The sequence below is a fragment of the Ammospiza nelsoni genome, chromosome 1, assembly GCF_027579445.1.
Source record: "Ammospiza nelsoni isolate bAmmNel1 chromosome 1, bAmmNel1.pri, whole genome shotgun sequence".
NCBI lineage: Eukaryota > Metazoa > Chordata > Aves > Passeriformes > Passerellidae > Ammospiza > Ammospiza nelsoni.
Window position 1 is genome coordinate 784,628 of NC_080633.1, and position 24,346 is coordinate 808,973.

The window sequence follows — 24,346 nt, forward strand, 5'->3', positions numbered from 1 at the left end:
GCCAGGTGTGTAATCCCAAGCCCTGCACACCCAGGGCAGTGGAGGCTGGCACACCCTCCCCACGAGGCACTGAGGCTGCAGTCACTCCCAGCTCACAGCAGCCCTTCCCAGCCAAGGGCAGCTCCCCACAAACACACCCCTGTCCCAGCACAAATCCCTTTCTCCAGGGCACACAGGCTCAGAGGAGGCTCAGGAACGCAAAGCTCAGCCCCAAGGCTTTCAGCCCCAAGGCCTGTGACCCCACTGAAGCAAACATGACACCCCACTGCGACCTCCAGGATCTCCTGGGATTCTCAGGAGGGAGGAGCCCAGGCAGGGGGCTCTGTGGGAGCACCTGAGGTGCTGGGCAGCTCCACCAACACTCTGTCAGGGGAACGGTTTCTGTCCTTAAGAAATTACCCTTCACCCTGAGAACATGGCAAACAAATCAAATGTGAGATCCTGGCACATTTATTGGAACCAGCCTTTTAGAGAGGAATTTATGACCTTGTTGTATGCTTTGGGAAGTTCACCCTGACTTGCAAAAGCATGGCCAGACATCAAGACTGTCAGGTCACTGTTAATAAGGTATTTTACACCTCTAATACAGAGGATTTTGAGTCAAGACTGAGCCCCTTCTCCAGTATTCAGCCATGATTTGTATCCAAAACACCCAGAATGGCTCTGTGGGAGACAAATGCCACATAAACACCCACAGACCTCTTGGTACCTGTGGCACAGAGACACCAGGGCACGAGCAGGACGTTGCCACTTTTAGCTCTACACCTGCACCGTGCATCCATGGAATGCTGCACGCCCCAGCTCCCTGCCTGCTCCAGACAGGCAGAGAAGGACATGCACAATGAGTAACAGCGCTGGTTCAGCTGCCCATGAGGACAGAACGGCACTAACTGTTCCTGGGCCCAGCTCAGAGGCTCCCTGGCCAGCCTGGGCCAGGGCTGTATGTCCAGCTCCCAGACATACCTATTGTGGCGAGGAAGGGGACTTCTCCTATAAGACAGATCAGTCACAAACAGGTTAAGCAGGAGCGACAACGCAGACCAAAACAAAAATCAAACCGAGCACGGGGCAGGCAAGCAGCACAGATCACTTGGCAGAGTCAGTGGGGACACATTCCAGGCTCTAGGGCTGAGCTCAGAGTTAAGTGCAGGACTACTGCCCACATGCACACACAGCAGGCACTACCCACCTAATCCTGGGCAGCAGCAAGGCAGGGACAGGGGAGGAGGCAGCTCCAGAGCCCTGCTGGGCTGCCCAGCTGGCTGCAAACCACGTTTGCTTATTGAAAATAGGGGACGCTCATTCCATTCAAATGGTCCTGAAGCTGGAACCATTTCATTCCTGTGTGTTAAGGCAAAGAGGCAGCAGGACACTGCTGACAAACCACACTGCAGACAGGTGCCTGTCCCAGGTGCTGGTAGGATTGGAATAGGAAAGCCCCTGAGAGTGGGTTATTCCCGATAAATCCACCTCAGACAGAGCAGATATGAATACAAATAATTCCTAAAAACAACCAACCATCCTCAAACAACTTTGTTTTGCCTTTAAAATGGCTCTTGTGTGTAAAAACAACTCAGTCAATTCCAGGAATGCTGCTAGATTGGAAACATCACATCCAAACTATTGAAATTTGTGGACAGGAACAATCTCTGCTTAATTTTTTTAATTGTTTACTTTTATTGACTTTTGATTCTCATTTTTTTGCCTAGTGTTCTCAAAAATAGTGATTTCAAGGCCAAAAATAGTGATTTCAATTGGACACTGGGGCTTGGAGCAGCCTGGGACAGTAGAAGGTGTCCCTGCCATGGCAGGGGTGGCACTGGATGATTTTAGGGGCCCTTCCAGCCCAAACCACTCCAGGATTTTATGCTCCCATGCTGCTGTTCCCTTGGGAAGAGGATTGTAACTTTAAAACACCCAGGTTAAACCACTCCTGGGATGTCACAGGGATATTTTCATCCCAGTACCAACAGCTCCAGGGGCAGTTTCTAAGTGCTTACACTCCCCATTTTTGGAGCAATGGAGAGCTGAGCATTTACTAGGATCTGTAGTGCCTCATGCTTTCCCAGTCATAACTAAACCAAATAATCAATACAGCAACAAAGATTTATGTTTCACAGATGTGAGACTGATCCTGGTTCATTTTCTCAGTCAGACAGCAAGGAAATAAAAAAGGAGCCTCAAACTTGTAATTAACTCCAACTACAGACCCAAAACCTTAAACTTGGCCAACTCCTCTTTAAATTTAGAAGTGTGGGGGTGTCTCTTAAAAAAGCTACCATCAGCAAAACAGGAAAAAGTTCCCTCTTCCCATCTCCACTGCCTTGCCTGCCCCAGTCTCCAGGAAGGATTAAACTTTAGGTAGTTTGCACAAGCAATTCATGTGCTTGGTTTCATGCAAAAGGTGTATAAATAAAATAAAATACAAATAAAAACTTACCAGCCCTGTTCATTCTTATATTTGTAAGCAGCACCAAGAATGTGACATAATGTACCTCCAGCTTTGAAATCCATGAAGCACTTTGCCTGGAACCCAGAAAACAAGGAAAAACAGTGACATTGACTTTTATGCAATTATTTTAAACAAATACAAGGGTTAGCTGAGTTTTAGACATAGAACATAGCAAATGAAAAGTTAATTTTCAGATGAAACACTTCTGGAGTTTGAGGTTTTCCTTTCAGAATGTTTCCTGAAGATTAAATGTATTTGGATTAGGCAGAATTCTTTGTGTTTGCAGGAATTTGATGTATCTGAAAGCTCCAAGCAGAGCCGTAAAAATCCAAAGCACTCTTTGAACACCCATTTCATAGCAAATTAAACCTCACATTGTAGCTGTCAGGGAAGCAGCTCTTCATCTGTGTGAGAGCATCAAACCAGATCATGAGGAATGAGCAGCTGAAGCAGAGCTCAGCTATCCCACACTCCATCCATCCATCCATCCATCCATCCATCCATCCATCCATCCATCCATCCATCCATCCATCCATCCATCCATCCCCAGGGAAAGCTGGGTGTCAGGAGCTGCACACCTGCCCTAAAACACCAAACCCAGCTCATTTCTGCCCATTATTATTATTATTATTATTATTATTATTATTATTATTATTATTATTATTATTATTATTATTATTTAATATTATTACTACTGTGCTTCCCAGTAAATATAAAAAACCTGTACAAGGCACAGGGCAGAATGTGGGGAGGTGCTCCAAGGCCAGGCTCTGGTTCCCACCAGGGCTGAATGTTGGGAGTATGACAGACCCCCAAAGAGCAGCAACTGCTGAGGATGCACTGAGGAGCTGTGTCCTGCTGGAAGGAACTGAGATCCACGGGCTGTAAATGAACCTGAGCAAATTTGGCCAGATTAGAGCTTTGAAGCAGTGAGAACAAACACAGGAACAACATCTTTATGATGCCACTGCAATGTTTATGGCCCATTTTTAAGATAAGACAAATTGATTTAAGGCTCAGGAGCACTCCAGTGGTTTATGCACTTGAGGAACGTGGGCAGGTTTATGGTTTGTGCTGCCACATCCAAATAAAGCTCTGCAAAGCTCCCCCTGTCCCTGAAGCTTCCCACCAGCACTGAGGCACCAGGAGAGGTGGTGAGATCCCAATGGCACCTTGGGGTGCTCCTGGGTGCTCTCCAAAGCACCAGGAGAGCCACAAAATCCCAAAATTATTTGGGTTTGAGAGAGCTTAAAGTTCAGCCAGTACCCCCTGTGCTGTGGCAGGGGCACCTCCCACTGTCCCAGGCTGCTCCAGTGTCCAGCCTGGCCTGGGCACTGCCAGGGATCCAGGGGCAGTCACAGCTGCTCTGGGCACCTGTGCCAGGGCCTGCCCACCCTCAAAGGGAAGCATTCCTTCTAAAATTCACCTGGGAATTGTTCTGGGATTCACCCCACAGGTGAAGGAGTGTGCACACCCCGCCCTCATGGAGAGGGTACAGGGGCAAACACCTGGGCACAGCAGCACAGAACAGAACAAGGACTGTCCTGGCACGTGCACCACAGCTACAGGAGCTCTGCCAAGTTTCCAGGCCAAATTCAGCTTCCATGGGCTCCAGCCTCCTCACTGGCTGGAAATGGCCCCAGCTTTGTGCTCCCACCCCAAAGAGGCACAGCCCCAGTGCCAGCACACATCTGTGCCAACGCTGAGCACACCCTGACACGATCAGGGCACTGTCCTGGCCCACAGACCCCCCCCAAAGCACCCAGCTGGCACCAGGCTGGCACCCTGCCCTCCTCTGGGGCTCACACTGCCCAGGACAGGATCTAGGTGTGGGCAGGGCTCCCGGCTGGCACCCTGCCCTCTTCCCAGCTCTGTGGGGCTCACACTGCCCAGGACAGGAGCCCTGGGTGTGGGCAGGGCTCCAGGCTGGCACCCTGCCCTCCTCCCAGCTCTGTGGGGCTCACACTGCCCAGGACAGGAGCCCTGGGTGTGGGCAGGGCTCCAGGCTGGCACCCTGCCCTCCTCCCAGCTCTGTGGGGCTCACACTGGCCAGGACAGAGCCCTGGGTGAGGGCAGGGCTCCAGGCTGCCCTTGGGGAGCAGCATCCCCACAATGCTGATGTTGTTTGGCTCCCTGGATCCCAGGGCCTGAGAGCCACCCCAGGCCAGCAGGACACTGCCTGCTGCTGCTGCAGAACGTGGCAAGGGCACTTCTCAGCCCTGGCAACCTCCCAAGTCTGGAGTTTAATCACCAAAACACCTCACGGCAGCTTGTTTGCCCTGGAAAGTGCATTTTACTCACTCAGTTTAGGATGCACCAGTCCAGATTTGACTTAAAACTGATGAACTACACTGAGTTCTAGCAGAAATGGAAATGTTCCCACAGCATTCCAGAAACCATTTCAAATATAGAAAGAAGCTGTATTACAGTGCAATCGTGCACTAAGGAGGGGTGTGCTACTCCAGCCCCTCCAGAGGGTGCACAGGAGGAGTTTGGGCTGGGGCAGGGATGTCCCAGTGCCCTGGACACGTCCCCAGAGCACACACAGAGCTGTGGCAGCAGCGAGAGCCCCAGCAGAACACAACACAATACTCACAGGAAGCTTTGTGAAGGCAGGATTGGTGACATGTTTTCCAAAGGCATCTTCCTGGAATTGCAGCAGCTGCACCACCAGCCCAGCCAAGGTTTTATTGGTAGGAGCATCTGCCTGAACGTACTGCAAGACAAGAAACACAGTTTGTGGGGACAGGAATGCTTCCTCCTGCACCTGCAGAGCAGAGCTGGAGCATTTTGGGATCCCTGGGAAGGGCTGCAGGGGGGTTGCACAGGAGGAGCACCCAGCAGAACCATTTTCCAGCTTTAGGCTGAGCCTCCAGCACTCACCTGAGGCTGAGCTCCCAGCTGGCTCCAGACAAGGATTAACCACTCAACCCCCAATAAAGGACCAGGCTCGTGCTGCCCACACACACACAGAGCCTCCTGCTCTAATCAACTCCCAGTTAATCCTCAGAGCAGCCCTTGGTATAAATAGGATGTCCTGCACAGAGGGAAAAGCTGAGCCACACAAAGGCACTTGTGATGTTTTGGGATAGCCTGAGCAGCTCCCAAGGTTCAATAAAATTACATTAACATTGGGAATGTAAAATCACAGCATGAAGCATTAAACCCCTCCCATAGTGCTGAGTTTTTGTCACCCCTGAATTCAATGTTCACTCACTGGATGTCACCTCCTTGCTGTGCCAGGTGACAGCCAAGAGGAGAACAAACATCACTTTTCCAGGTAGAACATGGAGCAATTTGAGCTGCCCCAGCCTCTCAGCTGGGTAACTCTCAGCTTTTCCTCTTCTCTCAAATCAGATTCTGCTAAAACCCCTTAAAAAATGAGTTTGAGACCCAGACCCTCAAAGTTTTAAAGCTGTGGTGCCAAATACCAGTCAAACCTCACTGAGCTTTGCAAAGCATCAGCTGCAAAGCCAAAGGCACCACAAAGCCACAGAGCGAATGGAAACAATTACAATGTCAGTGTCTGACCACCCTGAGAGGTGAATTCCCCCAGCACTTTCTCAGGAGCAGGCACATAGCTGAGAAATTAAATCTTCCCAGCTCAAAGGACACAAATTCCCTCGAGGCTCCCCAGTGTCCTGTCCTGGTATAAATCCTGAACCAGAAACACGAGCCTGGAAAGGACTGAAGGCTAACATTTCAAAGCTGCATTTCAATTTGCCCTCTTCCCTCCCCCAGGAACTCATGTTTTAATTACATCAAAATCACAGAATATCCTGAGTTGGAAGGGATCCACAGAGATCACTGAGTCCAACTCCGGGCTCTGCACAGGACTTTGGACAAGGGGGAACGGCTCCCCATGGCCAGGGGGCAGGGCTGGGTGGGATCTTGGCAAGGAATTCCTGCCTGGCAGGGTGGGCAGGCCTGGCACAGGTGCCCAGAGCAGCTGTGGCTGCCCCTGGATCCCTGGCAGTGCCCAGGCCAGGCTGGGCAGGGCTGGAGCACCCTGGGACAGTGGGAGGTGTCCCTGCCATGGCAGGGGTGGCACTGGGTGGGCTTTAAGGTCCCTTCCAGCCCAAACCAGTCTGCGATTCTAAGAACCTCCTTCAAAAAACAAATCCAGAAGAAGTGGCATCCTTGTACTGACTTAATATATATTATTTTTTTTTCAGATATTTTCCTTCAGAAGGAAAATTACATGAGAATGCACCTTGCAGAGCCTATTCTTAGACAGGTGAACTTTTCCAGGCAGTCATTCCTTTTCCTGCAGCTCCCATTTTTACCTCCTGCAGGAGGCACTGACAGCTGGAAGCAATAAAGAAAGACAACACCTTCTCATCCTGCCTTGCACTGCCACTATCCTGCAGATCCTTTTAATGAGGAGCCCATTACCTTGCCTGAGGTTCCCTGAACAATAAGGGGGAAAACCCTTCAAAAAGAAGCCCAAGACTCCCCTCCATCATTTCTGCATCCTAATGAGCAGCACAAATGGGTTTTTAAGCAGTAAAACACAGCAGACAATTTCCCAATCAGTTCACAGGGGTTTGAAGGATCACAGAGGCATCAAGTCTAACACACCTCCAGGTTCTCCCCTCACGTCCACAAAAAATGATCCTGCAGCAAATAAAGGTTTCTAAGCAGTGAATTCCAGAGGACAGAATGATGCCCTGTTCCATAAGAGGATTTTGCTCTCCTGCTGAATTGCCAAGCCCCATGGACACAGCAAGTTTTCCAACCTTTCCACAATAATTAGAAACACAAAGCCACCCCCTATCTTTAAGCAGAAAACGTGTGCTCGGGAAGCAGAGTGCGAGCAGCAGCAGAGGGAATCTCTGCAGCCAGAGCTGCACTGCAGCTGCCCTGGGAGCATTTGTCACCGATGGGGGACACATCCAGGCTGGCTCTGATGTGGGCACTGACCTCAAACACCCCTTCAGCTCTGCTGTGCACACACCTTCCCCACACAAAGGGCACTGCAGCCACGCAGGAGCCACGGGAAACCCACACTGAAAGGCTTTGATCTGGTCAAACAAACCCCTGCTCCCCTCCACAGGGGAGACAGAGACAGACCCCTGCTCCTTCCCAAAGGGGAGACAGAGACAGACCCCTGCTCCCCTCCACAGGGGAGACAGAGACAGACCCCTGCTCCCCTCCAAAGGGGAGAACACAGCAGAGCTGCACACAGACCCTCCCTGGATCCAAGCCCAGGGACACTGCCAGGGCAGCCCCTGGGGACAGCAGGTGGTGCCAGCCTGGCACGCTGATGGCACAACTGTCCCCAGCAGCTGCCAGTGCCAGCCCGTGCCCTGCTCTGGGATATTCCTGGCAGGGAGGAGGAGATGCCAGCTCTGCCTGGAGCTCTGCCCTGCAGACCCTCCCTGGGCAGCAGCCCCAGCTCAGGGATGTGATCAGACCTCTCTCCCTGGGCCAAGGGCGTCCCAGCTCTGCCCCAGAGCTCCCCGTGCTGAGCCATGCCCTGATCCCTCTAACCAACATCCCACCTGCTCCTTACCAACCTCAGCACCCTCCTCCTGCCCCCCAAAAATCAACTGCTCCAGCCTCGTGTGCCAGAGGGACAGAGCTCCCAGGGCCAACAGATGGATATGGATTTGGATGTTGCCCCGGACATGAACAACACACCAGGAGGGCTCCTCAGGGAGCTCAGCTGCAAGGCCAAGGCCAGGGGCTGCACTCTTCATCAGGCAGCTGCTAAACCACTCCCAAACTACCCTAGAAATAGGTCTTACACACAATAAATAACTGCTTTGGGACACCCCATTTTGACATGAGGTATGTGGCTTACTGAGAAAGGAACTGACTAAACAATGCACAATGTTATAGGTAAATGTGCATTAATACAACAAAAAGAGAACTGCCCAGTTTACCTCTGAAGTGTGAATTTCCAAGTAACTATGGTGACATCAAGGTGCCCATTACAGTCTGCCCAAATTCCTCTGAACAAGGGATGGAGGGACAGGGCACAGGGAATGGCTTCCACTGCCAGAGGGCAGGGATGGATGGGAGATTGGGAATTGGGAATTGTTCCTGTGAGGGTGGGAAGCCCTGGCACAGCGTGCCCAGAGCAGCTGTGGCTGCCTCTGGATCCCTGGATGTGTCACGGACAGGGCTGGGAGCAGCCTGGGACAGTGGGAGGTGTCCCTGCCACAGCAGCGGTGGAATGGGATGGGCTTTAAGGTCCCTTCCCACCTCAGCCATTCCGGGATCCTGTGAGTTTGTTCTGTTGCAGTCTGTCAGAAGCCCCAGGACCCCAGACCCATTCCCAGCTCCCAGGGAAGCAAGGCTCCAACATCCCCACTGCACCCACACTGCTTGGGAAGGAGCTGGGCACCTCCTGCATCCCCTGATGCTCAGAAACAACACAAACCAACTTTCAGACATCACACACACAAACTGGGAGCAGGAGGGAGCCTGGAATAAATCAGCTCAGCACAATATCAATAATTACATTTTCGGTCATTGTGCTTGGTGCCTCTCAGTGAGTTTTTCAAGGTGCAGTGTGAGTCTTCCACGCTACTACTGAAACCTCTTTTGTTCTTAGTTGTACATTGGAGACACACAGAGCTCCCCAACATCTGCTGTTTTCTAGAGGCACAGAGAGCTCTCCACCAGCTGCTGTACTCTGGAGACACAGAAAACTCTTCCATACTAAAGTCTTGTCTAATCTAGGGACAAAATGAGCAGCTCTGTAAATGCAGTGCCCCAACTCTCCCTGCCCTTCAGGACCTCTGGATCCCAGCTGAGCTCAGTGCTGCTCAGGGATTCTCTCCAGCTGGTCCCCAGTGTCCCTGGAGCTGGACACACCAACTGCTGCTGACAGCTTCCCCACTGAGATGCACCAACATCTATTTTTAAGAGCATATACTGGACAAAGGCCAGTTAAAATCACCATGCACCTCTCTGGAAGGAGCCACGCACCCACAGCAGGATGAGAACAGAACAAGATGAACCAGAGTGCATTTACAGCACATCCAAAAGGCAACCAGCCTTCCCTCTGCAGTGTTAAGGCTCTATCTCTAAGCATTGGTATCAACTTTCTTGTTTCCTCAAGCCAAAATCACTTTTCATTTTTTAAAAGGATTGTTAGGATTGTCACAGCAAACATTCCAAAACTCACTTGCCCTACAGAGTCTCCTTAGCCCAACTCTAATTACCTTCCAGAGCCACAAGAAATAAATATCTATTTTTACAACAATTTCTAACATAATAAGATAATTTCTATAATATAATAATATAATTTCCATAATATAATAATTTCTATAACATAATTTCTATAATATAATAATAGTAATAATAGCAATAATTTTATAAGCAATTTGAAAGGAGGGGTTTTTTCTCCCTTGGCTCCCATTGCTGCACCACACTCCCCTGCCCAGCCTGGCAGGGTTCAGAGCCACACAAACACTTTCTGTGCTCAGCAGGGCACCTGGGCCGGCTCAGAGCAGCGATTTCCCGGAATCCCGGGGCTGCTCGGCCCGGACAGGGAAAGGGAAAACCACGGCTCCTGCAGGGCGTGCGACAGCCCCGCAAGCGGAACGAGCCACACCGCACAGATATTCTGTTCCATCGCCTGTCAACACAAAGAGCCCGAGCTGCTGCTTCAGAGCGCTCCCCACGCCCCGATCCGAGCTGGAAGGACTGGAAAAACAAAAACACAGCCGAGCCCCAGCTGCCTTCACCCCGCAGCGCCCAGCTCAGATTGCCAGGTCAGATTGCCGGTCTCAGATCGCCGGTCTCAGATCCTCCGCCACACAAAGGGCCCAGCCAGCAGCCGGTGCTGCTCCGCGGGTGACGGACACCGGGCCGGCCCCGGAACCGGGGGCACGCGGAGACTGTGCAGCTGGGGCCGTGCAGCATCCCCGGTACCGCTCCGGGCCCAGCAAAGCTCCTCCAGCTCCGCTGCAGCGCCGGGCGGAGCCGCTGCAAAGTTACACCGGGGCATTCCTCACCGCACCGAAATGAAGTTATAGAATCAGCACATGGGAAAAAACCAAAACACATTAAGAAAGCGAGGCAGCCGAGGGGAGCGAAGCGTGCGGGGAGGAAGAGGAGCCCAAGGGCAGCAGCGGCGCTGCCGCGGGCGAGCTCGGGGCAACACGCGGGGCCGAACGGGGGCCCGAACGCGGCTCCGGGGGATTTTCCTCCTTGTCCTCCCTTTCCCAGCGCTCCCGACACCGCCGGGCCGCGGCTGGAGCGAAACCCAGCGGGGCCGGGACCTGCCCGCACAGGAAAGTCCCTGCCCGGGGCGGGCGGGCCCCGGCCGGGCCCCCGCGGGCAGCGGGAACGTCCCGGGGCCACCGGGGCTGCCCCAAACACGGCCGCGGGCAAGGAGGGAGCGGAAACGTGCCCGGGGCTGCCCCCGGCCCGGCCCCGCGCCGCGCCCGCCGCAGCGCCGAGGCCGCGGGTCACAAAGAGCGGCGGAAACCTCCGGCCCCCCCGTCCCGTCCCGTCCCCCGCCCGCCCGGTGCCCGCCGCCCCCGCCGGGCCGCACCTTCTTGTAGTGCTTCCCCAGCCACACGCGGACCGAGTCGAGCTGGGACACGGTGTCGGGGCTCTCCCAGAACTTGCCGGCGGGGCCGCCGTCCTTGCGGCGCGCCGCGGCCAGCGCGGGGCCGGGCCCGCCCGCCGGAGCCGCCGCGGGGCCGCTCCCGGGGCCTCCGCCCGCCGCCAGCGCCGCCGCCGCCATTGTCCCCGCGCGCCCCGCGCCGCGCATGCGCCGCGCCCCGGCCCGCGCCCCGCCCACCCCGGGAGCGCGCCCGGGACCGGAACGGGAACGCGAACGAGAACGAGCTCGGGGGTCGGAATGGGAACGCGCACGCGATCGCGAGTGTGCTCGGGGATGAGAACAGGAACGCGAACGGGAACGTGAACGTGCTTGTGGATGTGATCGGGAAGGCCAGCGGGAACGCGCGCGGGAACGCGCACGCCGCTCATGCGAAGCCCCGCCCCTCCTGGCCCCGCCCCTGCCCCGGGGCGTCCTCGCCCGAGGCGCTCCCCCTGAGGGACCCCGGTGGCTCCGGACCGCGAACGCACCGTCCGTGCCCTCGGCATCGCCCGGGATCGCTCCGGGTCCTGAACGCGCCGTCCGTCCTCTCGGTACCGGCCGGGATTGTTCCAAACACACCGTCCGTGCCCTCCGTACCGGCAAGGGAGCGCTCCGGGCCCCGAACACACCGTCCGTGCTCTCGGTGCCGCCCGGGACTGCTCCCGCCCCCGCCGCTCAGAGCCCAGTGCAATTAGGGAATAAATTGGGTGCTGCCATAATTACCTGCAGGTGTCTGCACCGAGTCCTCACCGCTGGGTGCCTTTACCTTTCCATAATCACACCTACACCCACGGAATGGGTCATTAGGAAGCAATTTCCCCCAAATTTCCCGTATAGAAACCAGTTCGTTTTGAGTCTCTACTAATGTTTTATTTGTGAGTTGAACATAACAGAGAATTTTTTTTTAAAGTGTATATAATTAAAAAATACAACACATTTTAGTTCAAACATTATCAAATAGAGTGTCAAAAGTCTGTTATTAAAATCACAATCCCCGGTATGAAACCACCCCTTGCATTACTGTAGTTTGTAAATGTTCCCTTGTCCCTGAACAGTCCAAACAGAAATAAACACCTGCAGGAAAGGAAACCTCTGGAGATACAGGGAATAACAAACCCACCAAACATCCAGAAATCTGAACTTCAGAATTTCAGAGCTGCCACTCTGAAAAGGCAGAAAAGTGAGTCCGGCCAAGAATTCCAGAAGGGTTCGGGTTGGGAGAGCCATAAAATCTCACCCCATTCCACCCTTGCCACGGCAGGGACACCTCCCACTGCCCCGGGGTGCTCCCAGCAACAACGTCCAGCCTGGCCTGGGACACTCCCAGGGATCCAGGGGTAGCCGCAGCTGCTCTGGGCAGCTCCCCGGTCGGGATCGGGGTCGGGGTCGGGCCTAGCCGGGTCCCAGGATCGGGATCAGGGCTTGGAAAAGGATCAGGGCCGGCAGCCGAACGGTCCCAGGGCGGGCCGAGGCTACAGCGCCCCCACAGGCCGCGCCCCGCTTTGGCTCTGCCGTTGCCATGGGGACAGGCCCCGCCCAGCGCCCACGCCAGGCTTCGCTCTGTGGCGCCGCCGGCCGGAGGGAACGCGGGGGCAGTCTCACTTCCGGGGAAGGGCCGGAAGTGAAGCGCGCGCCGCGCCGGAAGCGCGCGCGGGGGCTGCCGGGAGCTGTAGTCCCGAGGGGCGGCCCGGCGGCGGCAGTCGCGGTGCGGAGGTCGGTGCCGGGCGGGCGGGGGTCGGACCGCGACCCCTGGGGCGAACCGGGGGGGCCGCGGAGGCGGGACGGCGGCGGGAGGAGGGGCGGGAGCGGGGGATGGCGGCGAGCAGCGCGGGGCGAGGCGGGGAGGGCCGTGCGGGGCCGCGGCCTGTGCGGGCGGGGCGGCGCGGGCGGGGATGCTCGGCGGCACCGGGGATGCTCGGCGGCACCGCCGGGGCCGGGGATGCTCGGGAGGCCTCGGGGTGCTCGGGGGGGCTCGGGGCACCGCTCCCCGCGGGCCCTGGCCGAGCGGGCGGCGGGGAGAGCCCGGGAAGCGGCCCCGGGAGCGCGGCAGCCCCGGAGCTCCATCGCTGTCCGGGCAGGCTCCGCTCCGCCCGCACCGAGCCGCTCTCCCGCCGCCTCTGCCCCTCCGTGCCCGCCCGTGGCTCGCCCCGCCGCCGCCGCCGGGCCCGTTCTGCCCCGCGGCCGCGGGAACTGTGGCTGCCGGTGCCCGTGTGGCCCGGGGCTGCCCGGAGCCCGGTGCCACCTGCAGCCCTCCCCTCCCTGCCCTCTGCGCCGCTGAGAGCCCGCGGGGCTGCCCCGGCCGGGGGTTCCTGCCCCCATCCGCTGCCCTTGGCACAAATATCCAAAATAAAAGCAAATCTGTGCTGCAGGGGCGTGCTGGCTGTGCCCGAGCCGGGCAGGGATCCTGGGCCGTGCAGCAGCAGGATTTCTCTCTCTGTCCTTTGTTCTCCTCACAAAGCAGCCGGGGCTCTGCCCCTTCCCACACCGCTGGAGCACCCCGGCAGCCAGTGATCACAGCTGCTGGGAGTTCCCCGTGTCTCTCCCGGGAATGGGGTTTTCCCTCGTGTTTTCCAGTGGATGGAGGAGCCCCCACAAAGGCCCGGTTCCTTCCCATCCTTGGGGATTTGATCTGACAGTTTCTGTGCTGCCAGTGCCTGGTTCCACTCTTTGCCTGAGTCTGTTCCTAACAAACTTTTAGTGCTTCTTGTGCCACCCGGGTCTCTGGAGTTTGCCGGGTGTGAGGCTCCAGGCGACCGTGGATGCTCATCCCAGCTGTGCCGCTGCCTGTCCTGTGTCATCCTGGGCCATTTCATCCCAAATCCAGTGTCCTCACAGCTCCCACATCTCTCCTGTCATCAGACAAAACACATTTGGAATGTTCCAGTGCCCCTGTCCATGGTGGTCCTGCATCCCTGTGCTTCCCTGGGGGCTGCAGCAGCTGACACAGCTGGACACTTCTTATTTGGGACCAGGATGTGCAGGAGCAAACCCTGGCATGTCCCCCAGGCTGCTGGATGTGCTAAAAGTGATTCCCAGGTCGGGATCCTGGTGCCAGGTTCAGCAGACCCTTTATTCTTCTCCCTGCCATGCCCTGTGCCCCAGTCTGGCTCTGACTGGTCCCAGTGAGGCTCCCAGCCCAGCTGGGCTCTGCAGACAGGATCACACCAACAGCCGGGCTGGAATCCCGCTTATCCAAGGGGATCTCAGTGTTCATCTTGGAACCTCATCCCCAGAGGGTTCTAATTTTTTATTTCTTTGTTCTTGAGCAGAAAAGACCGTTTCCATCAACTTTATATTGTGTTTACCCATTTGGGTTGGAAGGGAGTGTAAGGACCATCCAGTGCCACCCCTGCCATGGCAGGGACACCTCCCACTGTCCCAGTGTCCAGCCTGGCCTGGGGCATTGCAGGATCCAGGCTTTGCAGCGCCTCAGGAGTGTTCAGGCATTGGCTCTTTCCTCTTGGAGCAGTGCTGGGCTCACCAACTCATCCCAAATCCCCTTGGCTTGGGGCCGTTTGAGCCAGGCTGGGATGGTGCCCATGGAAGGGGGCACGGGCTGCCCTGTGCCAAGCTCCAGCCTTGGGCATCTGCCCCCCAGGACCACAGGAGAGCTCCCTGACTTTGTTCCCTGCAGTGCTTTATCACACCAGGGACATTGCCCTCCAGGATTCACCACAGCACACGCGGGGTTTCAATTTTGCCAAGTCAGTTTGCTCTGTTTTTATTGATTTCATCCTTGGAAAAGTCCAGGTGTGGGCCTGGCAGCCAGGGCAGGTTGGTGTCCGTGTGTCCATGGGGAAGGAACCACGGACAAGGTGTCACATCCAGAGATGTGGCCAGAAAATGGGGTGGGTTTATTTTATTTGAAGCCTTTTTTTTTTTTTTTGCTATTGAAGTAATTTTGTCTTATTGAAAGCAAAAGTGAATAATTGGAATGATAATTGCAGGCTATTAATTGCATGCCCAGGAAGTCATTGATGGGGACAGTTCATGCCCACAGGATCCCAGAATATCCTGGCTTGGGAGGGATCCACCAGGATCATGGAAGTGCAGCTCCAAACCAACTTTGTGTGTAAATTCTGACCTTCAGTCCTCACCCATCTGATCTGAATTTATAGAAAATCCTTGTTACTGTTTCCAAGAATCCCTACGGTGTATTTAATGCTTGGCATGACAGATAAAACACCCCAAAACAAAGTTGGTTTTCTTATTTGAATGAAAGTTATAAATAGGAAATTTAACACAGGTTTAGTAAAGAACATTATCAGAAGTACAGTTCTCTTTCTTCTCCTGTTTTTTTTTTCCCCTTTAAAGAGAATAATGGCCATAATCTACTTCATCCTGGCCTAAAAGGCTTTTAAACCCCCTCATTTTCACCCCAGACCAAAGCAGAAGCATTTGAAAGGAAACAGCCATTCTAACCCGAGTTTCTTTGTCTCCCCGCTGCTGTCCCAGGAGCGCCCTCCCTTCCCGCCGGGATGGAGATGTTCTCGCTGAATTCCCTCAAAGGTAGGAGCCGCCACGGCCCGGGGGTTCCTGTGCTCCAGGGGAGATGGAGCAGGAGGAGTTCTTGGTGTGAGGAGGAGCTCAGCTGTGTCCTGGTCCCTGCAGCATGGAGGGGACAGGGCAGGAAGCTGGGACAGGGCAGGATTTCAGAGCAGGAGGAGTTCTTGGTGTGAGGGGGAGCTCAGCTGTGTCCTGGTCCCTGCAGCATGGAGGGGACAGGGCAGGAAGCTGGGACAGGACAGGATTTCAGAGGAACAGGAGTTCTTGGTGTGAGGAGGGAGCTCAGCTGTGTCCTGGGGGGTCAGCACAGAGTGGACAGGGCAGCAAGGTGGGACAGGGCAGGATTTCAGAGGAACAGGAGTTCTTGGTGTGAGGAGGGAGCTCAGCTGTGTCCTGGTGGTGCAGCACAGAGGGAATGTGACAGCAAGCTGGGACAGGGCAGGAGGCTGGGACAGGAGAGGATTTCAGAGCAGGAGGAGTTCTTGGTGTGAGGAGGAGCTCAGCTGTGTCCTGGTCCCTGCAGCACAAAGGGGATGTGACAGGATTTCAGGGCAGGAGGAGTTCTTGGTGTGAGGAAGGAGCTCAGCTGTGTCCTGGGGGGTCAACACGGAGGGAATATGACAGGAGGCTGAGACAGGGCAGGATTTCAGAGCAGGAGGAGTTCTTGGTGTGAGGAAGGAGCTCAGCTGTGTCCTGGTCCCTGCAGCACCGAGGGGATGTGGCAGGATTTCAGAGCAGGAGGAGTTCTTGGTGTGAGGAGGGAGCTCAGCTGTGTCCTGGGGGGTCAGCACAGAGTGGACAGGGCAGCAAGGTGGGACAGGGCAGGATTTCAGAGCAGGAGGAGTTCTTGGTGTGAGGAGGGAGCTCAGCTCTGTCCTGGTGGTGCAGCACAGAGGGAATGTGACAGCAAGCTGGGACAGGGCAGGAGGCTGGGACAGGAGAGGATTTCAGGGCAGGAGGAGTTCTTGGTGTGAGGAAGGAGCTCAGCTGTATCCTGGTCCCTGCAGCACCGAGGGGATGTGACAGGAGGCTGGGACAGGGCAGGATTTCAGAGCAGGAGGAGTTCTTGGTGTGAGGAAGGAGCTCAGCTGTATCCTGGTCCCTGCAGCATGGAGGGCACAGGGCAGGAAGCTGGGACAGGGCAGGATTTCAGGGAAGGACTGGGACTGGGCAGGGAGGAGCCCTGCAGTGTTACCCAGAGACACTTGAAGCTGTTTAGCTTCAAGTACAGTTTCTTTGCCTTTTAATTTTGTCCTCCTAAATATTCCTGTATCCCTCAGCACCAGCTCCATGGGCTCTTTGTCCTTGGGATTTGATCCTGTGATCCTGTCACTGTCACCATGGCTCTTTTCCCTGCCATTGCTTTGCCAGCCTTGCTTTCGATCATATTTTGTCCTCAGAAATCCCTCCAGTCACTGTTTCCTGTTTTAGCTTGTGGATCTTTCCGGAGCTCTTGTTCTTAGTGGATAGAATGGACTAAAATATTCCAGCTCTGGTTGAGGCAGAGGGACCCTCCCTCCATCCCAGGGAATTCATCCTGGCACTCAGGGAACCCAGCAGTGACCCCACCACTCCTGTCACTGCCCTGCTCTCAGCCACCAGCACTGGGATTTAGCTGAATTTAAACTAAAAATCCCAGAATTCTTCCCAGTGTGGGGCAGGAATTGTGTACAAAGTCACCTCAGCTGGGAGCAAAGCCCCTCTGCTCCCCCAAATCCTGCCATTGAGGGTGGAGAGATGGAACTGCCCTGCTCAGGGCTGGTGGTTTGCCTTCTGCTCCCCCAAATCCTGCCATTGAGGGTGGAGAGATGGAACTGCCCTGCTCAGGGCTGGTGGTTTGCCTTCTGCTCCCCCAAATCCTGCCAGTGAGGGTGGAGAGATGGAACTGCCCTGCTCGGGGCTGGTGGTTTGCCATGGCCAGGCTGCCTGTGGGACTCTGGGATGCTCCAGCCCCGGGGATAAATGAATTCCTCAATGAAACTTGGCTCCTTAAGCCATGGCTGGAGGGCAGGTCCAGCCCAGCCCCTCACCTGGGATCCGTGGCTTCTGCAGTTCTGTAATGAATTGACTCTGCACTGCTGCTGCTGTGCCCACAAGATAATTTTTGATATCATTTTTGGTGACAAACCACCAGCCCTCCCCAGCCCTGACTGTCCCTGCACACTGGGACTGCCTGTCAGACTCTTCCCCCAGCTTTTCCAGCCCCCTGCCTGTGTGTTTCTGAGGTTTTCCCAGCTTTTCCAGCCCCTTTCTGTGTTTCTGAGGTTTCTCCAGCTTTTCCAGCCCCCTACCCATGTTTTCCAAGTTTTCCCCAACTTTTCCAGCCCCCTGCCTGTGTGTTTCTGAGGTTTCTCACAATTTCCAGCCTGTATGTTCCCAAGGTTTCTCCAGCTTTTCCAGCCCCCTGCCCATGTTTTCCCAAGATTTCCCAGCTTTTCCAGCCCCCTGCCTGTGTGTTCCCAAGGTTTTCCAGCCTCCCTTTCCTTCCCGTCCTCCTTGAAGATTTGATTTCCAAACCAGCTCAGTTTATTCCTGAACAATTAGTAAAAATCACAGTAAAACAGTAAAAATTATAGTTTGTGCAATGTGCTGTCACAAGATTAACCCAGGATTAATTCCCCTTAAATTGAATGAGTTGTTTTGCTTTTTAGTGGTCTGAGTTATTTTTGGATGATTTTTGACAATCAGTTTTGAATTATTTTTCCCATTTTAGTGGACCAATCCCTTAAAATTTGTAATCCAAGTGCCAGAATAACTTCATGTCTTTCAAAAAAACCTGGGTTTTTTTTTGTCATCTGGTGCTGATTCAAGATCTGGGTTTGTGTTTACATTTGGGATTTTTTTTGTTTGTTTGTTTAGTGAGTTTTTTGTTGTTGTTGTTGTTGTTTTAAGTAAAAGAACCTACAAAGACAAATCAGCAGCTAATTTTAGAGGTTTTAAAAAGTGAATACAGGAGAAGGCAAACTTGGTATAATAAGACTTTTTTTGAGTGTTCAACTCTTCCTAACATTGGTTTTCTTTTTTCTTTTTCTTAGTTTGTTTTGTTTTTTCTTTTTCCCTTTTTCCTAAAGGGTTTTATTTGATAACTTTTATTTGTCTTGAACCTCTTCTCATGGAGCCCAGGCTTTGTAAAACTGAACTGTGCCATTGTATTAGTCAGTATCTTTTGCCTTATTGAAGATTTTTTTTAAAATCAGAAAAGAACAAAACCAAACCAAAACATAAACACCTTTTGCATCATGATGCTTAACCAGCCATTCATGGTAATTTTCACTTTACACACAAAATACTCAGAAATAAAGTCTTTGACATAAAAATGAGACCCTGGTTTAAAGAAATGCAAAATTTAATGGTAATCCCAGTACAGCCAGGGCTGATACAGATTAATTGGTTAGGAAAAAAAAAAGAAATATCAGATTTAAATAAATCATCCTGTAGGGTGGGAATTTCAACCAGCTCCGCAGCCTTAAGAATTTTATACCTGAATTATTATATGAAATAATTAATGTAGAACTGAGTAAAGGAGGAGTTGGAGAAGTGGGGAAGCGCTGACTTATTTCATGAAGATTCTAAGATCTTTGTCAAAGATTTTCATTTTGGATTATGTAGATTTAAGATTTTATACAGATTTGACATTTTAAGTTCTTTAAAAGACTTAAAGCTTATAAAGATTTCAATTTTTTTCAGTGTTTATTTCCAAAATTAGCAAATAACGAGCTGCAGGAGCAGCTGCATTTCAGGGACTCGCGCTTGACCGTGAGGGTGGGACATGGCTCTGTGTGCTCTGGTGTTCCAGGCCGCAATTCCTGATGTTCCCATGGCCGCAATTCCCGGTGCTTTTATAGATTCTACCGGGATTACCTACTTTATTCTTTATAATAATCACCGTCTAGCCTCTGTTCTAAGTCAGCCTTCCCAAGGCATCACTCCCACGGCCGCAATTCCCGGTGCCCCTGGCCAGAATTCCCGGTGCTCCCGGCCGCAATTCCCAGTGTTTGCCGGCCGCAATTCCCGGTGCTCACGGCCAGAATTCACGGTGCCACACGGCTCTGGAGCCCTGGGAATGCCGCGGGCTCCGGCCACGGCCAGGACAGCAGCTCCCTGTCCTTTCGCTTGTCCATCCAGGACAGCAGCTCCCTGTCCTTTCCCCCGTCCATCCAGGACAGCAGCTCCCTGTCCTTTCGCTTGTCCATCCAGGACAGCAGCTCCCTGTCCTTTCCCCCGTCCATCCAGGACAGCAGCTCCCTGTACTTTCGCTCGTCCATCCAGGACAGCAGCTCCTTGTCCTTTGCCCCGTCCATCCAGCACAGCAGCTCCCGGTCCTTTCCCGGATGGACAGCAGCTCCCTGTGCTTTCCCCCGTCCTTCTCCCCCTCTCCGGTGCCTCTCCCCGCTCCGTTCCCGCCGGGCCGGGCTCTCCCGGCCCTCCCGCCCGCCAGGGGGCGCTGCCGCCGCGGCCCCTGCGCTGCCCGCGGGCAAGGGGCGGCCCAAGATGGCGGCGCTGGGGCTGCTGCTGCAGGCGGCGGGGCCGCTGCGCCTGTGCCGCGGCCCCCGCGGCCCCTGCGCGGCTCCCCGCGGGCTCTGCTCGGTGCCCCGCGGGCCCGCCGAGCCCCGCCGGGACGAGGAGGACGAGGAGGAGCCCGAGGCGGCGCAGGGTGAGCGGCGGGCCCGGCCGAGCTCGGGGCCCCGCGCGGCGCTCGCGCAGCGGAAGGGAGGGGCGAGCCCGGGCCCGCGGCGGGGCGGGGGAGCCGCCACATCCCTCCCTCCCTCCATCCCTCCCTCCCTCCTTCCCTCCCTTCTTCCCGCGGCTCCGCCGGGAGCGGGATGCGCGGCCACGGAGAGGAGCCGCCGAGCTGCGCAGGTACCGGGGGGCGCCGGGGGCACCGCGGAGCCGCTGCGGGGCCGCCCCCGCCGGCCTTTGTTGGCCGCGGTTGGGTTTCCCCGGCGATTCCCCTCAAGGTCGCCGAGCCGGGCCTGGGCCAGACTCCGGCCGCCTCCGGTGGCTGACGCGAGTGGAAAATCCCCGTGGAGCTGCGGCAGCAGAGCGGCCCGGCCGGGCGGGCCGTTAGGGCCGTTCCCCGCTCTCCGTGCGCGGCATCCCGCGGGTCCGCCCGGGCAGCGGGAGCCCCGGGCAGCGGGAGCCCCGGGCAGCGGGAGCGCCGGGCAGCGGGAGCCCCGGGCAGCGGGAGCGCCGGGCAGCGGGAGCCACGGGCAGCGGGAGCGCCGGGCAGCGGGAGCCACGGGCAGCGGGAGCCCCGGGCAGCGGGAGCCCCGGGCAGCGGGAGCGCCGGGCAGCGGGAGCCCCGGGCAGCGGGAGCCACGGGCAGCGGGATTCCGCGGATCCACCCGGGCAGCGGCTCCGGGCGGGAGCCCTCGGACGGGAGCTCCGAGCGGGAACCTCGGGCAGCAGCACCGGGCCCGGTCCCGGCCCTGCAGCTGCCCCGGAGCCCGCCGGGACTCACGGCTCTGGCCGCAGCCTGGAGGATGGTCCCGGTTGAGTGTCAGGGCTGAGCGGCCCCGGTGGGAAGGAAGGAAGGAAGGCTGAATGCCCTCGGAGCTGTCGCTGCTGTAGAAGAATGTTCAAAACTCGCTTTCGGTGCCCTGTTTTGAATCGCTTTTTGTTGGGTTATGGAGCGTGGAGAACACTCGGAGCTTGGAGGGATGCGAGGGGTTTTGTGCCAGAGGTTGTGACTTGAACCATTTTTCCTTACAAAAACCGCTGGTTTGGTTTCAGTTTTCTTTCGAGGGCTGCATTTTGGAAATTTGGAGTGTTACTATATTTGAATATTTTAGTTTTCTTTTCTCGGCCCTCATGCTTCTGTGTTGGGTGTTTTTTCCCCCATGCTCCACCATTATTAAAGTTATTATTTTCTCAGTAATTTCTGGATTCTTTGGGCCTTGGTTCCATTTGTCTTTCAGAAGCTGCTGAGTTTTATCTTGGAGTTCAGAGTGGGATAGTCGTTCAGTTGTTATATTCAAGCTGTTCAACAGAGCAAATTAACTCCCTGCTAAAGCAAGTGCTGAACCACCTCAAATTTTTGTTTAATGAGCTGCTTCAGGTGTTGCCTGAGAAAAGGAATAAACCAGGATTTTTTTTCTTTCCTGTTTTGTACTTCATCTCTCATCACTTTTTTCCTAATGTGTTTTCAGGCAGTCCCTGAGTACTTTTATTTTTGGTCTTCAGTTCACTCATCCTCCCAGTTTTTAGGGAGGATTGACCATGGAAGGCTCTTGATCTTGAGATGGGAGCGTGGTGATGCTGGAATCGTTTCCAATAATAGATTTGTTTTGGATGAACAAATAAAAGCCCTCAGGGCTTTGTGAACCTGCCCTACCTGTCCGGCTGCTCCTTGAACACGGGGAGATCATAAATGTCATTTGAAAAACCTCTTTCTGAGGTGGGTTCTGAGCCCTCAGCTTGTGGCCTGATGTCTCATTAGCTGTCATCATTTGGCCGCTTTGTTATTGGCCTTGGATGCAAATATGGAAATCCACTCAGACCCAGGCCAGCTTCAGAAAGTCGCTGTTAGATCCATGTTGTTATCTGAGGCTTCAGGTTTTTGGCTCACACATTGGGTTTGGGGAGCTCATCACTTCCCCCTCGTTCTGAGGCTGACGAGGCAGGCTGCCCCTGCCCTTGGCTTTGCTCCAGGAGCCCTCCCGTGTCACTGATTAAATTTGGCCTGTAGAACTCGGCAGAATTTGGGCTGGAGCTCTGGATGGATCCCTTCCTGGAGCAGGGTCCTGAGCAGCCCCCGTGGCTCCAAGGGGGAGCTTGGCCCCTGCTCCTCCTCCTCCTTGCTTTTGGAGGAGCCTGCTCAGCGTTCCTGAGCTCTCCTCCAGCCAGGAGCTGCCCGTGGGGTTTATTCTGTGTGTGTTGAAAGGGGCCCTGATCAGGATGGCTGGGGATGGTGTAAAACCCCCCAAATTCCCCAAAAGCTTTGGTGTACTCCAAGCTGAGCTGCCAGGTGGAACTTTCTGGTCTCCCTCCATCTCTGCAGTGGGACATGTCTGGGCTAATTCCTTGTGAAATGGATATTGTGGAGCCACAGGGCTTTTTTTTCTTCCTGGGGGATTTTTGATGTCTTGGAAACACGTTTGGATTTATTACTTGAATTTATCCTATCTTGAGGACTCTTGTCTTTGACAGTTTGTCCTTGGTGCTCATTTGTTGCTTTTCCAGGGAGTAGAATTGGAGGGAAGAGAGAAACTGGTGGGTCTCCTGTGTCCTCCTTGAAGAGGACTTTGGGCTGTTTGGTTTGTGCTCTGGTACCTGAGTGTTGTTTCCACTCCTCAGATTTCTGGGGTTTGGAGGAGGCTGGGCCACTCCAGCTGGGTGGTTTGTTGGTTTTGGGGTCTGCTCTTTGTGGCTTTCAGTCTAGCTTGGAATTATCCTGGACTTTCACAATCAAATTAAGCTAAAGCACTCACTGGCTTTGAGGAACTTTAATTAGTTAATTGGCTTCTTTGATAGCCCCACCCTGACTTGTCTGCTCTCCAAGACAGGCTTTTAATATTCCTTCCTGCTGTCAGGGCTGTGGTTTGGGTGTCGTGTGTGGCTGTTTGGGGAGTACTGGGTTGTGCTCCTGGTGCTCCCCCTGACACAGTTCCCAGCCAGACACCCACCCTCAGCTGTGGCAGACCCGAGACTCTCCTTGCTGCAAATCCCTTTTGGCAGGGAAGGGAACATTGTGCAGACCCAGCTCTGCAGCTGGGGCTGTTTCAAAGCTCCAAGGGAAGGAAGGATGGCTTCCTGCAGGGTGAGAGCTCTGGAACTGGGGCAGGAACGGGCTGAAGGTGATCCAGCAGCCTTGGCGCAGTCAGGATGTGCTGCTGGATGTGGCATTGTCAGCTGGGGAGAGAACTGCACCTTGCTGGGAGTTCCAGGCCTGAGCTGTCACCACAACTGGGCTTTGTTAGTCAGAGATCCCATTTCCCCCTCTAGAGCAGATTCAATATTTAATCTTCACCGAGGAGTCACCTCAGAGTGTGAGAAACTGCCTCTGTCAGAGGTAATTGCACTTGGGGGGCATTATAAAATGTGCTTCTTGCACCTCTTATCACAGAATTTCCCAGGTTATTGTTGTGAAAGGGGAAACAACTGGAAGCCAAATCACCAGGCTTGTGCTGGAGATCTGCTTTTTGCTTTTATTTTTAATTAGTGAATTGAATGGTGCATTTGGGAGTTGTGTTACTGCTCCTCCCTCTGTTAGTCCCACCAACGTGGAATGGAATAGAACTGCAGAGTGCCAAAATCTTGGACACTTTTCCAGTTTTTCTGAGCAGGCCAAAGTCTGAACGTAGAGGAACTTGCTTCAGTAGATAGAAGTAGCACATTTGCTGTATAATTACAGAAAATTGGCTCATAGCTTTTCGTAAGGCTGAGACCAATTTCCTTCTCCCTTGGCCAATATATAGAAGGTAATTCATGGACAAATCGTGTTCATAAATCAGAGTAATTCCTGCATTTCCCCTGGAGTTATCCAAGGCTACTGCAAGCATTTCTCAAGATCCAGGTGGTTCTTCTGTGGTTTCCAAGAAGCAGTTTCAAAACTGAGTGTCACCAGTGCACGCTGTGTGTCACCAGTGTGTGCTGAGCTGTGGGCCAGGCTGCTGGGTGTTGCTGGAGAGGGTGATGGCATCAGCAATGGCTTTTTGTTCTCCTTAGCCAGTGTCCAAGGCAGTGTCAGGCCTGCAGTAGCACAGCAGAGCTCTGCTCTCTCTGAAGCTCCTGTGGTTTCCCAGTTGTTCCCTGCCAGCTGGGCCCTCCTGGGACAGCATCATGGTGAGCAGCTCCCCAGAGAGCATCTCCTGCCCTGCCCG

At 54.6% G+C, this 24,346-nt stretch overlaps 2 protein-coding genes across 4 annotated transcripts in view; one reads left to right on the top strand and one right to left on the bottom strand.

Annotated features, from left to right (window-relative positions):
* The window catches only part of SMARCC1 (SWI/SNF related, matrix associated, actin dependent regulator of chromatin subfamily c member 1), a 68,593-nt gene extending 57,380 nt beyond the window's left edge, over nucleotides 1-11,213 (bottom strand). The window contains exons 1-3 of the mRNA XM_059491086.1: nucleotides 10,965-11,213; nucleotides 5,049-5,168; nucleotides 2,441-2,526 (exon numbers count right to left, since the gene is read on the bottom strand). Coding sequence (XP_059347069.1) covers nucleotides 2,441-2,526; nucleotides 5,049-5,168; nucleotides 10,965-11,186 — 428 coding nt within the window. The 5' untranslated portion in view covers nucleotides 11,187-11,213. The remainder of the gene's footprint in view (nucleotides 1-2,440; nucleotides 2,527-5,048; nucleotides 5,169-10,964) is intronic.
* A 1,485-nt stretch (nucleotides 11,214-12,698) lies between these two features.
* Nucleotides 12,699-24,346, top strand: part of DHX30 (DExH-box helicase 30) — a 32,087-nt gene continuing 20,439 nt past the window's right edge. Inside the window, exons 1-2 of one of the 3 annotated variants that reach the window (XM_059490537.1) lie at nucleotides 12,699-12,731; nucleotides 15,474-15,527. In XM_059490537.1, the coding sequence (XP_059346520.1) occupies nucleotides 15,497-15,527 (31 nt within the window). In that variant the 5' untranslated portion in view covers nucleotides 12,699-12,731; nucleotides 15,474-15,496. Of the gene's footprint in view, nucleotides 12,732-15,473; nucleotides 15,528-20,014; nucleotides 20,179-20,240; nucleotides 20,385-24,346 lie in introns of those variants that run through there. The other 2 variants (XM_059490399.1, XM_059490473.1) reach the window with 2 other exon arrangements.